The 17236-nt window shown below is 45.0% G+C and overlaps 1 protein-coding gene across 5 annotated transcripts in view; it reads left to right on the top strand.

The window, feature by feature from the left end:
* Positions 1–17236, top strand: part of LOC137356948 (mothers against decapentaplegic homolog 4-like) — a 178922-nt gene that overhangs the window by 110702 nt on the left and 50984 nt on the right. For all 5 annotated transcript variants that reach the window (XR_010971115.1, XM_068022831.1, XM_068022832.1 and 2 more), the window contains one exon: positions 15081–15219. Coding sequence is in view for 4 of the 5 variants with exons in the window: in XM_068022831.1 (XP_067878932.1) it covers positions 15081–15219 (139 nt within the window). In the remaining variant the exon portion in view is untranslated. The remainder of the gene's footprint in view (positions 1–15080; positions 15220–17236) is intronic.

Here is a 17236-nt window from a genome sequence, read left to right as displayed (position 1 = left end):
AAAAGACAATCCTAAAGGCTTTGTGCCGTAACACCCAGAGCATTCGCAATAAAGTGGATGAATTAATTGCACAAATAGATGTAAATGGGTATGATATAGTCGGGATTACGGAGACATGGCTGCAGGGTGACCAGGGATGGGAAATGAACATCCAGGGGTTTTCAGTATTTCGAAAGAACAGACAAAATGTAAAAGGCAGTGGAGTTGCATAGCTGGTTAAAGAGGAAATTAACGCAATGGTGAGGAAGGATATTAGCTCTGTCTTTGTGGAATCTGTATGGGTAGAGCGGAGAAACACTAAGGGGCAAAAAACGTTAGTGGGGGTTGTATATAGACCCCAAACTGTAGTGGTGATGTTGGGAATGGCATTAAACAGGAAATTAGAGACGTATGCGATAAAGGAACATCTGTAATTATGGGTGACATTAATCTGCGTATAGATCGGGCAAATCAAATTAATCACAATACCATCAAGGAGGAATTCATGGAGTGTATGCGGAATGGTTTTCTGGACCAATACGTTGAGGAACCAACCAGAGAACAGGCCATTTTAGACTGGGTATTGTGTAATGAGAGAGGAATAATTGACAGTCTAGTTGTGCGAGACCCCTTGAGGATGAGCAACCATAATATGATGGAATTCTTCATCAAGGTGGAGAGTGACGTAGCTGATTCTGAGACTAGGGTCGTGAATCTTAATAAAGGAAACTACGAAGGTATGAGGCGCAAGTTCGCTATGATGGATTGGGAAACTTTACTTAAAGGAATGCTGGTGGATAGGCAATAGCAAACATTTAAAGAGCGCGTGGATGAACTGCAACAATTGTTTATCCCTGTCTGGCACAAAAGTAAATCGGGAAAGTAACCAAACCATGGCTTACAAGGGAAATTAGAGATAGCATTAGATCCAAGGAAGAGGCATACAAATTTGCCAGAAAAAACAACAGACCTGAGGATTGGGAGCAGTTTAGAATTCAGCAAAGGAGGACCAAGGGATTGATTAAGAAGGGGAAAATAGAGTACGAGAGTAAGCTTGCGGGGAACATAAAAACTGACTCTAAACGTTTCTGTAGGTATGTGAAGAGAAAAAGATTGATGAAGACAAATGTAGGTCCCTTACAGTCAGAAACAGGGGAATTTATTATGGGGTACAAAGAAATGGCTGACCAACTAAATTAATACTTTGGTTCTGTCTTCACAAAGTAGGACACAAATATCATACCAGAAATGGTATACCACTAAACAGGGTTTAGTGAGAGAGGAACTGAAAGAAATCAGTATCAGTAGAGAAATGATGTTGGGGAAATTGATGGGATTGAAGGCCAATAAATCCCCAGGGCCTGATAATCTACATCCCAGAGTACTTAAGGAAATGGCCCTAGAAATAGTGGATGCATTGGTGGCCATCTTCCAACATCCTATAGACTCTGGAACAGTTCCTACAGATTGGAGGGTAGCTAATGTAACCCCACTATTTAAAAAGGGAGGTAGAGAGAAAGCAGGGAATTATATACCAGTCAGCCTGACGTCGGTAGTGGGGAAAATTCTAGAGTCCATTATCTAAAATTTTATAGCAGAGCACTTGGAGAACAGTGGTAGAATCGGACAGAGTCAGCATGGATTTACGAAAGAGAAATCACGCTTGACAAATCTACGAGAATTCTTTTGAGGATGTAACTAGTAGAGTTGATGAGGGGGAGCCAGTGGATGTGGTTTATTTGGACTTGCAGAAGGCTTTCGACAAAATCCCAGATAAGAGATTAGCGTGTAAATTTAAAGCGCATGGGATTGAGGGTAGTGTATTGACGGATAGAAAATTGGTAGGCAGACAGGAAACAAAGAGTAGGAATGAACGAGTCTTTTCCCGAATGGCAGGCGGTGACTAGTGGGGTACCGCAGGGATCGGTGCTGGGACCCCAGCTATTCACAATATATATTAATGATTTAGATGAAGGAACTAAATAAATGTCTCCAGATTTGCAGATGACACAAAATTGGGTGGGAGGGTGAGTTGTGAGGAGGATGCAGAGAGGCATCAGGGTGATTTGGACAAGTTGAGTGAGTGGACTAATGTATGGCAGATACAGTATAATGTGGATAAATGTGTGGTAGCAAAAAAAGGAAGGCAGATTATTATCTGAACGGCTATAAACTGAGAGAGGGGAATATGCAACGAGACCTGGGTGTTCTGGTAAACAAGTCGCTGAAGGTAAGCATGCAGGTGCAACAGGCGGTAAAAAAGGCAAATGGTATGTTGGCCTTCATAGCGAGAGGATTCGAGTACAGGAGCAGGGATGTCTTGCTGCAAGTATACAAGGCCTTGGTGAGGCCACACCTGGAATATTGTGTGCAGTTTTGGTCTCCTTATCTGAGGGAGTGCAGCGAAGGTTTACCAGACTGATTTCTGGGATGGCGGGACTGATGTATGAGGAGAGATTGAGTCGGTTAGTATTATATTCGCTGGCGTTCAGAAGAGTGAGGGAGGATCTCATAGAAACCTATAAAATTTTAACAGGACTTTACAGGGTAGATGCAGGAAGGATGTTCCCAATGGTGGGGGAGTCCAGAACCAGCGTCATAGTCTAAGGATACGGACATCTCAGGACTGAGATGAGGAGAAGTTTCTTCACCCAGAGAGTGGTGAGCCTGTGGAATTCGCTACCACAGAAAGCAGTTGAGACCAAAACATTGTATGTTTTCAAGAAGGAGTTAGATATCGCTCTTGGGTCTAAAGGGATCAAAGGGTATGGGGAGAAAGCAGGAACAGGTTACTGAGTTGGATGATCAACCATGATCATAATGAATGGCCTACTCCTATTTCCTATGTAAATGGGTGAGAACAGAATTGTGGGAAATGGAACAGATATGGTCAGGGAGGGCCCTGTCAACCACGGTGAGGGGGGAATGGTAGCGGAATCCTCGGTTGAGGATAAAGAAAATTTAGAAGTGCTGGTACGGAAGTTTGCATTATCAGAAAGGATGCGACAGAGAGAATCTGGGAGAATGGACTTGAGTCCTTACAGGAAGTAGGGTGTGAAGCATTGTAGTCAAGATAGCTGTGTGAGTCAGTGGGCTAATAGAGAAAGAAAAGAAAGACTTGCATTTATATAGGCTTTACACGACCACTGGCTGCCTCAAAGTGGTTTACAGCCAATGAAGTACTTATTTTTTGAAGTATAGTCACTAATGTAATGTAGGAAATGTGGCAGCCAGTGGATATTAATCTATAGTCTAACCGCAGAAATGGAGACAGAGAAGTCGAGCAAGGGGAGAGTCTCAAGTGGGCTGTGTGAAGGCATGGAAATTGGAAGCAAAGTTAACCATATTTTCCAGTTTGGGGCAATGGCAGGGAATGGCACCAATACATTCATCAATGCACCAGCAAAAGAGGTGAGGGAGGGGAGCTGAGTTCGACAGGAACACAAAATGTTGCATTTGTCCCCTGAAAAATTATGTCGCCAGTCTAGTGCAACATGTTCCTTTGTTTTCTATATTTCTCTTCTATTAAAAAGAAAGAAGAACTTGCATTTATATAGCGCCTTTCACGACCACTGGACGCCTCAAAGTACTTTACAGTCTTTATTTTTATTTCCAAAATATACTTTATTCATAAAAATCTGTTTAAAAAAAAAAAATCACAGTTCCAAACAGCACCAAGTTAAAAAATACAAACAGTGCAAAGGAAGTCAGTTTCCTTCAACACCGGAGTGAATTGCCTCACAACACTACCATTTCATTTTTCATGCCATATACATTTTACAACAAACGAAAATTTTCCCGATACAGTTCGGGGGTTTTCCATGGATCCAGCCCCTCAGTTCAGCTTGGTGGGGGGACCTTACACAGTGGTCTTTCCCCATTGAGCCTTTGCTGCGGCTGCCCCAAGCTTTAGTGCATCTCTCAGCACGTAGTCCTGGACCTTGGAATGTGCCAGTCTGCAGCATTCGATCGTGGACAACTCTTGGCGCTGGAAGACCAGCAGGTTTCAGGCAGACCAAAGGGCGTCTTTCACCGAGTTGATAGTCTTCCAGCAGCAGTTGATGTTTATCTCGGTGTGCGTCCCTGGGAACAGCCCATAGAGCCCTGTGTTACAGAGCTGCTTGGGATGAACCTCGACAAAAACCACTGCATCGCTTTCCACACCTGCTTTGCAAAGACACATTCCAGAAGGAGGTGGGCAACTGTCTCTTCCCCACCAGAGCCACCGCGGGGGCATTGCGCGGAGGGGGCGAGACTTCGGGCGTGCAGGAAGGATCTGACGGGGAGGAAGCTACATCTTGGTGCTTGTTTGAAACTTCTGGTGATGAGACTTTGGCGGTCTGCTCGGGGAACCATCCGACAGGATCCACCATCTCCTTTTCCCATAGGGCCTTGAGGACATTCCGTGCAGACCATTGCCTGATGGATTGGTGGTCAAAGGTGTTTTTCCGCAGCAACTGTTCCACGAAGGATAGGTGGTACGGCACAGTCCAACTGGATGGAGCGTTCCGTGGCAATGTGACCAGGCTCATCCTTCGCTACACCGGGGACAGATGGGAACCTCAGCACGTAGTAATACTTGGAGTTTGCGTACTGGAGGTCTACACACAGCTTGATGCAGCGCACACGAAGGTAGTCATCAGGATGAGAGCGATGTTGGGTACATTTTTCCCGCCCTTATCCAGAGGTTTGAACATCGTGTCCCTCCGGACCCGGTCCATTTTGGATCCCCAGATGAAACGGAAAATGGCTCGGATGACCGCCACAGCGCAGGAGTGGGGTATGGGCCAGACCTGCGCCACGGACAGCAACAACGTGAGCGCCTCGCACCTGATGACCAGGTTCTTACCCACAATAGAGAGAGATCGCTGCTCCCACATGCTCAGCTTGTGTTGTACCTTGGCTACTCGCTCCTTCCAGGTTTTGGTGCACGCCCCGGCCCTTCCGATACATATCCCCAGCACCTCAAAGTGCTTTACAGTCAGTGAAGTACTTTTGAAGTGTAGTCACATTTGTAATGTAGGAAACGCAGCAGCCAAGTTGCGCACAGCAAATTCCCACGAACAGCAAAGTGATAATGACCAGATAATCTGTTTTCCTGATGTTGATTTGAGGCATAAATATTGCCCAGGACACTGGGGATAACTCCCCTGGTCGTCTTCAAAATAATGCCATGGGATCTATTACGTCCACCCAGCAGGCAGATGGGGCCTAGGTTCAACATCTCATCTGAAAGATGGCATCTCCAATAGCTTGGATTTTTTGTGCTTGAGCACTGGAATGGGACTTGTGACTCAGGCAAGGGTGCTACCAACTGAGCCACGGGTCATTATTGTCCACTTTGTGAGTTTATGGGGAGATTCCATGAGCTCAGTAATCATGTGAATCTTTTTTGTTGGTCATGTAGTGAAACAGAATGTCGGAGATATGGGAGACTTTATTGTTCATGGACAGTGAAGCAGTCTAATCTATTTAAACTGTGTAAGCTTCTGTGTTATTTTGATTAGCAGTTTGATCAATGTGTGCACATTAGTTTGAAGAGCTCAGGAGTGTATTGTAATATGGCAAAGTGTTTCTTTGCATATGCTAATAGTAACAGGGTCCATTGTTGTTCTCAGATATTTTACACAAACGGTCTAACTTTAGTTCAAAACCGATGAAAGCTAACATAAGTAGCACTGTACAAGGAACTGGGTGACATTGTGGGTTAGCAGTGACCTCTCACCTCTGAGGCCTGGGTTTGAATTCAGTTCACTCTGGAGCTGAGTCTCCCTCTCTGGCTGTAAGGTTCCTGTGTAAGAGCTTGGCAGTCTGAATCCAGTTTCACTTGAACATGAGTCCATAGCGCCAATCAATCCTTAGCTGAAAGTTAATTGGCAATCTCACTTGATACCACAGGGTGAATGGTGTGGGGAATGGAAAAATTGCTACAGTTGGGATGGTTTTCCTTGGAGAAGAGAAGGCTGAGAGGAGATTTGATAGAGGTATTCAAAATCATGGGTCTGGACAGAGTGGATAGGGAAAAACTGTTCCCACTCCTGAAAGGATCGAGAACCAGAGGGCACAGGGCGGCACAATGGCGCAGTGGTTAGCACCGCAGCCTCACAGCTCCAGGGACCCGGGTTCGATTCCGGGTACTGCCTGTGTGGAGTTTGCAAGTTCTCCCTGTGTCTGCGTGGGTTTTCTCCGGGTGCTCCGGTTTCCTCCCACAAGCCAAAAGACTTGCAGGTTGATGGGTAAATTGGCCATTATAAATTGTCAGTAGTATAGGTAGGTGGTAGGGAAATATAGGGACAGGTGGGGATGTTTGGTGGGAATATGGGATTAGTGTAGGATTAGTCTAAATGGGTGGTTGATGTTCGGCACAGTCTCGGTGGGCCGAAGGGCCTGTTTCAGTGCTGTATCTCTAATCTAATCAAAATAATTGGCAAAAGAAGCAAAAGTGACATGAGAAACATTTCACGCGTCGAGTAGTTAGGATCTGGAATGTACTGTCTGAGAGTGTAGTGGAGGCAGGTTCAAAAGGGAATTGGACTGTTAACAGCAAAGGAAGGATGTGCAGAAGGCTGGGGAATGGCATTAGGTGAATTGCTCATTCGGAGAGATGGTGCAGACACAAATGGCCTCCTCCTACGCTGTACAATTCTGTGATGGGAATTGGGGTTCGCTCCAGGGCAGAGTTAAAAAAGCTTTACTCTACAGCTATACTCCCTATGACCTGGGAGTGATTTTCTGACACTGAAACGTGAGAAATTCTAACATGCTCAACATGAGACAAAACTTTTTTAAAGAAGTAATTGGAAGTGTCCCAAATCGTAAATGTAACAGGTCAGCGTGCGCCATCAGTGTCTGGAATTCCTGGTCGCAATGTAACATTTGTTCTTTTTTCTTCTTTTGGGCCTCCTTATCTCGAGAGACAATGGATACGCGCCTGGAGGTGGTCAGTGGTTTGTGAAGCAGCGCCTGGAGTGGCTATAAAGGCCAATTCTGGAATGACAGGCTCTTCCACAGGTGCTGCAGAGAAATTTGTTTGTCGGGGCTGTTGCACAGTTGGCTCTCCCCTTGCGCCTCTGTCTTTTTTCCTGCCAACTACTAAGTCTCTTCGACTCGCCACAATTTAGCCCTGTCTTTATGGCTGCCCGCCAGCTCTGGCGAATGCTGGCAACTGACTCCCACGACTTGTGATCAATGTCACAGGATTTCATGTCGCGTTTGCAGACGTCTTTATAGCGGACACATGGACGGCCGGTGGGTCTGATACCAGCGGCGAGCTCGCTGTACAATGTGTCTTTGGGGATCCTGCCATCTTCCATGCGGCTCACATGGCAAAGCCATCTCAAGCGCCGCTGACTCAGTAGTGTGTACAAGCTGGGGGTGTTGGCCGCTTCAAGGACTTCTGTGTTGGAGATATAGTCCTGCCACCTGATGCCAAGTATTCTCCGGAGGCAGCGAAGATGGAATGAATTGAGACGTCGCTCTTGGCTGGCATACGTTGTCCAGGCCTCGCTGCCGTAGAGCAAGGTACTGAGGACACAGGCCTGATACAGTTGGACTTTTGTGTTCCGTGTCAGTGCGCCATTTTCCCACACTCTCTTGGCCAGTCTGGACATAGCAGTGGAAGCCTTACCCATGCGCTTGTTGATTTCTGCATCTAGAGACAGGTTACTGGTGATAGTTGAGCCTAGGTAGGTGAACTCTTGAACCACTTCCAGAGCGTGGTCGCCAATATTGATGGATGGAGCATTTCTGACGTCCTGCCCCATGATGTTCGTTTTCTTGAGGCTGATGGTTAGGCCAAATTCATTGCAGGCAGCCGCAAACCTGTCGATGAGACTCTGCAGGCACTCTTCAGTGTGAGATGTTAAAGCAGCATCGTCAGCAAAGAGGAGTTCTCTGATGATGACTTTCCGTACTTTGGACTTCGCTCTTAGACGGGCAAGGTTGAACAACCTGCCCCCTGATCTTGTGTGGAGGAAAATTCCTTCTTCAGAGGATTTGAACGCATGTGAAAGCAGCAGGGAGAAGAAAATCCCAAAAAGTGTGGGTGCGAGAACACAGCCCTGTTTCACACCATTCAGGATAGGAAAGGGCTCTGATGAGGAGCCACCATGTTGAATTGTGCCTTTCATATTGTCATGGAATGAGGTGATGATACTTAGTAGCTTTGGTGGACATCCGATCTTTTCTAGTAGTCTGAAGAGACCACGTCTGCTGACGAGGTCAAAGGCTTTGGTGAGATCAATGAAAGCAATGTAGAGGGGCATCTGTTGTTCACGGCATTTCTCCTGTATCTGACGAAGGGAGAACAGCATGTCAATGGTCGATCTCTCTGCACGAAAGCCACACTGTGCCTCAGGGTAGACGCGCTCGGCCAGCTTCTGGAGCCTGTTCAGAGCGACTCGAGCAAAGACTTTCCCCACTATGCTGAGCAGGGAGATTCCACGGTCGTTGTTGCAGTGACCGCGGTCACCTTTGTTTTTATAGAGGGTGATGATATTGGCATCGCGCATGTCCTGGGGTACTGCTCCCTCGTCCCAGCACAGGCATAGCAGTTCATGTAGTGCTGAGAGTATAGCAGGCTTGGCACTCTTGATTATTTCAGGGGTAATGCTGTCCTTCCCAGGGGCTTTTCCGTGGGCTAGAGAATCAATGGCATCACTGAGTTCCGATTTGGTTGGCTGTATGTCCAGCTCATCCATGACTGGTAGAGGCTGGGCTGCATTGAGGGCAGTCTCAGTGACAGCATTCTCCCTGGAGTACAGTTCTAGGTAGTGCTCAACCCAGCGGTCCATCTGTTTGCGTTGGTCAGTGATTATGTCCCCCGATTTAGATTTGAGGGGGGCGATCTTCTTGATGGTTGGCCCAAGAGCTCTCTTAATGCCATCATACATTCCTCTGATGTTTCCGGTGTCTGAGGCCAGCTGAATATGACTGCATAGGTGTTGCCAGTAGTCGTTTGCGCAACGCCTAGCTGTTCTTTGTGCAGTACTTCTGGCTGCTTTAAGTGCTGCGGATGTTAAATCGCTGGGGGCTTTCTTGTAGTTCAACAGTGCAATGCGCTTAGCGGCTATGACAGGTTCCAGCTCTTCAATATGAGGTTGAAACCAGTCTGCATTCCTCTTCGCACTTTTGCCGTAGGTGGTCAAAGCTGACTCATAGATGGCGTCTCTGATGTGGGCCCACTTGGTCTCAGCATCCCCTGTGGGAGTGTTTTGAAGGGCTGTTACAAGTGAATTTAGAAATTTTTGTAACAGCTGTGGGTGAGAAATTCTGCTCGTGTTGATGCGCGGGTGGCCCTTCTGCTTGGAATGATGCAACTTCTTTGGTCTGAGTCTAACCTTGCTGCACACCAGGGAGTGGTCGGTGTCGCAGTCCACACTGTGGAAGCTGCGTGTGATTTGAACACTGTTTAAGGCAGCTCGCCTTGTGACGATGAGGTCTAGCTGGTGCCAACGACGCGATCTTGGGTGCCTCCATGAAACCTGGTGACAGGGTTTAGTGTGAAAGAACGAGTTGGTGATGCAGAGGTTATGATAGGTACACAACTCAAGCAGTCTCTGCCCGTTCTCATTCATCCTTCCAACGCCATAGCGCCCAAGGCAGGAGGGCCATGAGTCATGGTCGGCCCCAACCCTGGCATTAAAGTCCCCCAGCAGGAATAGGTGTTCGGTGTTGGGGATGCTGCTAATGATGTTATGGAGTTGTTCATCGAACTGGTCTTTAGCTTCAGGTGGGGAGCAGAGTGTTGGAGCATAGATGCTGAGTAGGTGTACTGGACCAGAGGTGGTGAGCAGTCGGATGGACAGTATGCGTTCCGAGCCATTTGAGGGAGGCTCTATCATGCTGAGCAAGGAGTTTCTGATGGCGAAGCCCACTCCATGCTGTCTTGGTTCTTCAGGATCCCTGCCCTGCCAGAAGAAGGTGTACAGCATTTCTATCCTAATTTGAGTGATCTTCAGCCAGACACACTCATCATCCTCCTCCAAACACCTGTCCCTCATCACTGTTTGGTTTCCTGTTCTCGGAAACCAGTCAGATCTATTATGTCCTGCCCCATAATCTTTTGCCAACTCTGCTTCACCTTGCTACCTTCCCCTCTCGCCTTCAGAAGCTGTCTGAATACCTCTCTCTCTTCAGCCATACCTTTGGGCTCTTCCCCTAAGTATCTCTTTCACCTGCTCCTGTCCACTTCACGCAAGGTTATGGGTCAAGTCCCACTTCAGGGACTTGAGAGCACAAAATATCCAGGCTGCCCTTCCAGGGCAGCACGGAGTGAATACTGCACTTCAGAGGTGCCGTCTTTTGGATGAGATCTTAAACTGAGGCCCCCTCTGCTCTCCAAGGTGGGTGTAAATGATCCCATTGCGCTATTTGAAAGAAGAGCAGGTAAGTTATCCTTGGTGTCCTGGCCAATATTTATCCCTCATTTTCTTTCTTTTCTTTTCTTTCTTTCTTTCTTTCTTTCCTTCCTTCCTTCCTTCCTTCCTTCCTTCCTTCCTTCCTTCCTTCCTTCCTTCCTTCCTTCCTTCCTTCCTTCCTTCCTTCCTTCCTTCCTTCCTTCCTTCCTTCCTTCCTTCCTTCCTTCCTTCCTTCCTTCCCCCTTTCCCCTTTCCCCTTTCCCCTTTCCCCTTTCCCCTTTCCCTTTTCTCCTCCTTTCCTTTTCTCCTCCTTTCCTTTTCTCCTCCTTTCCTTTTCTCCTTTCCTTTTCCTTTTCTCCTTTCCTTTTCCTTTTCTCCTTTCCTTTTCCTTTTCTCCTTTCCTTTTCCTTTTCTCCTTTCCTTTTCCTTTTCTCCTTTCCTTTTCCTTTTCTCCTTTCCTTTTCCTTTTCTCCTTTCCTTTTCCTTTTCTCCTTTCCTTTTCCTTTTCTCCTTTCCTTTTCCTTTTCTCCTTTCCTTTTCCTTTTCTCCTTTCCTTTTCCTTTTCTCCTTTCCTTTTCCTTTTCTCCTTTCCTTTTCCTTTTCTCCTTTCCTTTTCCTTTTCTCCTTTCCTTTTCCTTTTCTCCTTTCCTTTTCCTTTTCTCCTTTCCTTTTCCTTTTCTCCTTTCCTTTTCCTTTTCTCCTTTCCTTTTCCTTTTCTCCTTTCCTTTTCCTTTTCTCCTTTCCTTTTCCTTTTCTCCTTTCCTTTTCCTTTTCTCCTTTCCTTTTCCTTTTCTCCTTTCCTTTTCCTTTTCTCCTTTCCTTTTCCTTTTCTCCTTTCCTTTTCCTTTTCTCCTTTCCTTTTCCTTTTCTCCTTTCCTTTTCCTTTTCTCCTTTCCTTTTCCTTTTCTCCTTTCCTTTTCCTTTTCTCCTTTCCTTTTCCTTTTCTCCTTTCCTTTTCCTTTTCTCCTTTCCTTTTCCTTTTCTCCTTTCCTTTTCCTTTTCTCCTTTCCTTTTCCCCTTTCCTTTTCCTTTTCCCCTTTCCTTTTCCTTTTCTCCTTTCCTTTTCCTTTTCTCCTTTCCTTTTCCTTTTCTCCTTTCCTTTTCCTTTTCTCCTTTCCTTTTCCTTTTCTCCTTTCCTTTTCCTTTTCCTTTTCTCCTTTCCTTTTCCTTTTCTCCTTTCCTTTTCCTTTTCTCCTTTCCTTTTCCTTTTCTCCTTTCCTTTTCCTTTTCTCCTTTCCTTTTCCTTTTCTCCTTTCCTTTTCCTTTTCTCCTTTCCTTTTCCTTTTCTCCTTTCCTTTTCCTTTTCTCCTTTCCTTTTCCTTTTCTCCTTTCCTTTTCCTTTTCTCCTTTCCTTTTCCTTTTCTCCTTTCCTTTTCCTTTTCTCCTTTCCTTTTCCTTTTCTCCTTTCCTTTTCCTTTTCTCCTTTCCTTTTCCTTTTCTCCTTTCCTTTTCCTTTTCTCCTTTCCTTTTCCTTTTCTCCTTTCCTTTTCCTTTTCTCCTTTCCTTTTCCTTTTCTCCTTTCCTTTTCCTTTTCTCCTTTCCTTTTCCTTTTCTCCTTTCCTTTTCCTTTTCTCCTTTCCTTTTCCTTTTCTCCTTTTCTCCTTTCCTTTTCTCCTTTTCTCCTTTCCTTTTCCTTTTCTCCTTTCCTTTTCCTTTTCTCCTTTCCTTTTCCTTTTCTCCTTTCCTTTTCCTTTTCTCCTTTCCTTTTCCTTTTCTCCTTTCCTTTTCCTTTTCTCTCCTTTTCCTTTTCTCATCCTTTTCCTTTTCTCCTTTCCTTTTCCTTTTCTCCTTTCCTTTTCCTTTTCTCCTTTCCTTTTCCTTTTCTCCTTTCCTTTTCCTTTTCTCCTTTCCTTTTCCTTTTCTCCTTTCCTTTTCCTTTTCTCCTTTCCTTTTCCTTTTCTCCTTTCCTTTTCCTTTTCTCCTTTCCTTTTCCTTTTCTCCTTTCCTTTTCCTTTTCTCCTTTCCTTTTCCTTTTCTCCTTTCCTTTTCCTTTTCTCCTTTCCTTTTCCTTTTCTCCTTTCCTTTTCCTTTTCTCCTTTCCTTTTCCTTTTCTCCTTTCCTTTTCCTTTTCTCCTTTCCTTTTCCTTTTCTCCTTTCCTTTTCCTTTTCTCCTTTCCTTTTCCTTTTCTCCTTTCCTTTTCCTTTTCTCCTTTCCTTTTCCTTTTCTCCTTTCCTTTTCCTTTTCTCCTTTCCTTTTCCTTTTCTCCTTTCCTTTTCCTTTTCTCCTTTCCTTTTCCTTTTCTCCTTTCCTTTTCCTTTTCTCCTTTCCTTTTCCTTTTCTCCTTTCCTTTTCCTTTTCTCCTTTCCTTTTCCTTTTCTCCTTTCCTTTTCCTTTTCTCCTTTCCTTTTCCTTTTCTCCTTTCCTTTTCCTTTTCTCCTTTCCTTTTCCTTTTCTCCTTTCCTTTTCCTTTTCTCCTTTCCTTTTCCTTTTCTCCTTTCCTTTTCCTTTTCTCCTTTCCTTTTCCTTTTCTCCTTTCCTTTTCCTTTTCTCCTTTCCTTTTCCTTTTCTCCTTTCCTTTTCCTTTTCTCCTTTCCTTTTCCTTTTCTCCTTTCCTTTTCCTTTTCTCCTTTCCTTTTCCTTTTCTCCTTTCCTTTTCCTTTTCTCCTTTCCTTTTCCTTTTCTCCTTTCCTTTTCCTTTTCTCCTTTCCTTTTCCTTTTCTCCTTTCCTTTTCCTTTTCTCCTTTCCTTTTCCTTTTCTCCTTTCCTTTTCCTTTTCTCCTTTCCTTTTCCTTTTCTCCTTTCCTTTTCCTTTTCTCCTTTCCTTTTCCTTTTCTCCTTTCCTTTTCCTTTTCTCCTTTCCTTTTCCTTTCCTCCTTTCCTTTTCCTTTCCTCCTTTCCTTTTCTCCTTTCCTTTTCCTTTCCTTTTCTCCTTCTTTTCCTTTCCTTTTCTCCTTCTTTTCCTTTCCTTTTCCTTTTCTCCTTCTTTTCCTTTCCTTTTCCTTTTCTCCTTCTTTTCCTTTCCTTTTCCTTTTCTCCTTCTTTTCCTTTCCTTTTCCTTTTCTCCTTCTTTTCCTTTCCTTTTCCTTTTCTCCTTCTTTTCCTTTCCTTTTCCTTTTCTCCTTCTTTTCCTTTCCTTTTCCTTTTCTCCTTCTTTTCCTTTCCTTTTCCTTTTCTCCTTCTTTTCCTTTCCTTTTCCTTTTCTCCTTCTTTTCCTTTCCTTTTCCTTTTCTCCTTCTTTTCCTTTCCTTTTCCTTTTCTCCTTCTTTTCCTTTCCTTTTCCTTTTCTCCTTCTTTTCCTTTCCTTTTCCTTTTCTCCTTCTTTTCCTTTCCTTTTCCTTTTCTCCTTCTTTTCCTTTCCTTTTCCTTTTCTTCCTTCCTTCCACCCACTTGTCTCGAGAGACAATGGGTACGCACCTAGAGGTGATCAGTGGTTTGTGAAGCAGCGCCTGGAGTGGCTATAACGGTCAATTCTAGAGTGACAGTCTCTTCCACAGGTGCTGCAGATAAAATTGATTGTCGGGGCTGTTACACAGTTGGCTCTCTCCTTACACTTCTGTTTCTTTTCCTGCAAACTGCTAAGTCCCTTCGACTCGCCTCTCCTTAGCCCCACCTTTATAGCTGTCTGCCAGCTCTTGCGATCGCTAGCAACTGACTCCCACAACTTGGGGTCAATGTTGCAGGACTTCATGTCGTGTTTGCAGACGTCTTTAAAGCGGAGCCATGGACGGCCAGTGGGTCTGATACCAGTGACGTGCTCGCTGTAAAATGCGTCCTTGGAGATCCTGCCGTCTTCCATGCTGCTCACATTGCCAAGCCATCTCAAGCTGCTGGCTCAGTAGGGTGTATATGCTGGGGATGTGGGCCACCTCAAGGACTTCTGTGTTGGAGATACGGTCCTGCCACCTGATGCCAAGGATTCACTGGAGACAGCGAAGATGGAATCCGTTGAGACGTCGCTCTTGGCTGACATACGTTGTCCAGGCCTCACTGCTGTAGAGCAAGGTACTGAGGACACAGGCTTGAAACACTCGGACTTTTTGTGTTCCGTGTCAGTGCGCCATTTTCCCACACTCTCTTGGCCCGTCTGGACATAGCAGCAGACACCTTTCCCATGCGCTTGTTGATTTCTGCATCGAGAAACAGGTTACTGGTGATAGTTGAGCCTAGGTAGGTGAACTCTTGAACCACTTCCAGAGCGTGGTCGCTGATATTGACGGATGAAGCATTTCTGACGCCCTGTCCCATGATGTTCGTTTTCTTGAGGCTGGTGGTTAGGTCAAATTCATTGCAGGCAGCCACAGTCCTGTCCATGAGTCTCTGCACACACTCTTCAGTGTGGGATGTTAATGCCGCATCGTCAGCAAAGAGGAGTTCCCTGATGAGGACTTTCCGTACTTTGGTCTTCGCTCTAAAACAGGCAAGGTTGAACAACCTGCCACCTGATCTTGTGTGGAGGAAAATTCCTTCTTCTGAAGACTTGAACGCATGTGAGAGCAGCAGGGAGAAGAAGATCCCAAACAATGTATGTGCGAGAACACAGCCCTGTTAACACCACAAGGAAAGATTATCTAGTCATTATCACCTTGCTATTTGTGGAAGCTTGCTTTGCAACAATTAGCTGCTGCATTTCCTACAACACTGACTATGCTTCAAAAAGTACTTCATTGGCTGTAAAGCACTTTGGAAAGTCCTGAGGTCGTGAAAGGCACTGTATATCGTCTGTCTTTCTTTCATTTCAAGGTAAGGGGCAGTATATTTATTGTTTGAAATGGTTTGTTACTTTTCACTCTTTTTCTATGCAGGTGTTTGATTTGCGTCAGTGTCACCGACAGATGCAGCAACAGGCAGCCACGGCACAAGCAGCAGCAGCAGCACAGGCTGCAGCCGTGGCAGGGAATATTCCGGGCCCTGGGTCTGTGGGAGGCATCGCACCTGCTGTTAGTAAGTACGAGTACATTTAGGAATACATCTCGTCTGTTTCTGCAGAGTAATCATCAAAAAGATCCCCAAAATCTACGCCTTTTGAGTGAGAATATAAACTGAGGCCCTTACTGGCCTCTCTGCCAGATGTAAAAGTTCCCAGGGCAATCTTCGAAGAAGAGCAGGGGAGTTCTCTCCGTATTCTAGCTTATATTTATCCTTGAACTAGCATCACTAAAACATTATCTGGTCATTTATCTCATTGCTGTTTGAGAGAACTTGCTGTGCACAAATTGGCTACCAGGTTTCCCTACAGTAACTGTACTTAAAAACAAAGTACTTCATTGGCTGTGAAATGTTTTGCAGCAACCCAAAGTGTGAGGGGCTTTATATAAATGCAAGTTTGTTCTTTCTTTGAATCAGTGTCTCATCATCTGCATTCAGTTTGGTACTGATGCAGCTCATTTGTGCTACCCTAAAGTCGTCTTGTATCTTAGAGTCATTACGGCACAAAAGGAGGCCATTTAGCCCATCGAGTCCAAGCCAGTTCTCTGTAGAGCAACCCAGTCAGTCCCATTTCCCCCTGTTCTATTCCTGTAGCCCTGAAAGTTTATTTTCCACATTACCTATCTAATTTCATTTTGAAATCAATATCTTCGCTTCCACTACCCTTGTCGGCAGCGACTTCCAGGTCATTACCACTTGCTGCATTTTTAAAACAAAATCTCTTCCTCACATCCCCACTGTATCTCTTGCACAAAGCCTTAAATCTTTACCATAGTCCTTGTATCATTAGCTAATGGGAACAGCTTTTCTTTGTCTACCTTACCTAACACAGTCATAATCTTGTACACCTCTATCAAATCTCCCTTCAATCTCCTTTGCTCCAAGGAGAACAACCCCAGCTTCTCTAACCTATCCTTGTAGTTAAAATCCCTCATCCCTGGAACCATTCTGGTAAATCTCTTCTGCACCCTGTCAAGGACCCTCCCATCCTTCCGAAAGTGCGATGACCAGAATTGAATGCAATATTTCTGTTGTGGTTCAACCAGAGCTTCGTACAGGTTCAGCATAATTTCCTTGCTTCTGTACTCAATACCTCTCTTCTTGAAGCCCAAGATCCCATGTGCTTTGCTAACTACTCTCTCAGTATGTCCTTCCACCTTCAAAGGTCTATGCACATGAACCAGGTCCCTCTGACCCTGCACACTCTTTAGAACTTTGCCGTTAAATCTGTATTGCCTCCCCCATCCCTCTGTCAAAATGTATCACTTCACATCTCTCTATTTAATTTCATTTGTCAGCCTGTTCTGCTAGCCTACCTCTGTCCTGTTGCAGTCGATTGGTATCATCTTTACTGCCCTAGTTATCCGAAACTGGGGAAGGGTTCATGTGAGGAAAATATAGAAAGTTAACTAGAAAGGACAAGGCAATAGTGCAGGGTAGTGGTTATGGGTGATGATAACTAGAGTGTGACAGGCAGGTACAGAGCGTACAAACATAACAGTGCACCAGCAAATAGGGTCAAACTAGGAGAAAATGGTAAAAGGACAGAATTAAAGACTCTTTATCTGAATGCACGCAGCATTCGTAACAAGATGGTTGAATTGATAGCACCAATAGAAATAAGTGGGTATGATATGATAGCCATAACAGGGACATGGTTGCTGAGTGACCAAGGCTGGGAACTGAATATTCAAGGGTATTTGACATTTCAGAAAGATCGGAAGAAAGGAAAGGAGGGTGGGGGTCTCTGTTTATAAAGGATGAGATCAGTACAGTAGTGAGCAATGATCTTGGCTCAGAAGATCAAGATGTAGCATCAGTTTGGGTGGAGATAAGAAATAGTATGGGAAAGAAGTCACTGATGGGAGTAGTTTTTAGGCCACCTAATAGCCACTCTGGACAGAATATAAATCAAGAAATGGGGCCTTGTAAGAAAGGTACTACAATAATCGTGGGCAATTTTAATCTTCATACCAATCGGACTAATCAAATTGGTAAAGGTGGCCTTGAGGATGAGTTCATAGAATGTATT

This window comes from Heterodontus francisci, chromosome 46, assembly GCF_036365525.1.
Source record: "Heterodontus francisci isolate sHetFra1 chromosome 46, sHetFra1.hap1, whole genome shotgun sequence".
Lineage (NCBI taxonomy): Eukaryota > Metazoa > Chordata > Chondrichthyes > Heterodontiformes > Heterodontidae > Heterodontus > Heterodontus francisci.
The sequence above is the reverse complement of the archived record's forward strand: the minus strand, read 5'-3'. Positions and strand labels throughout refer to the sequence as shown.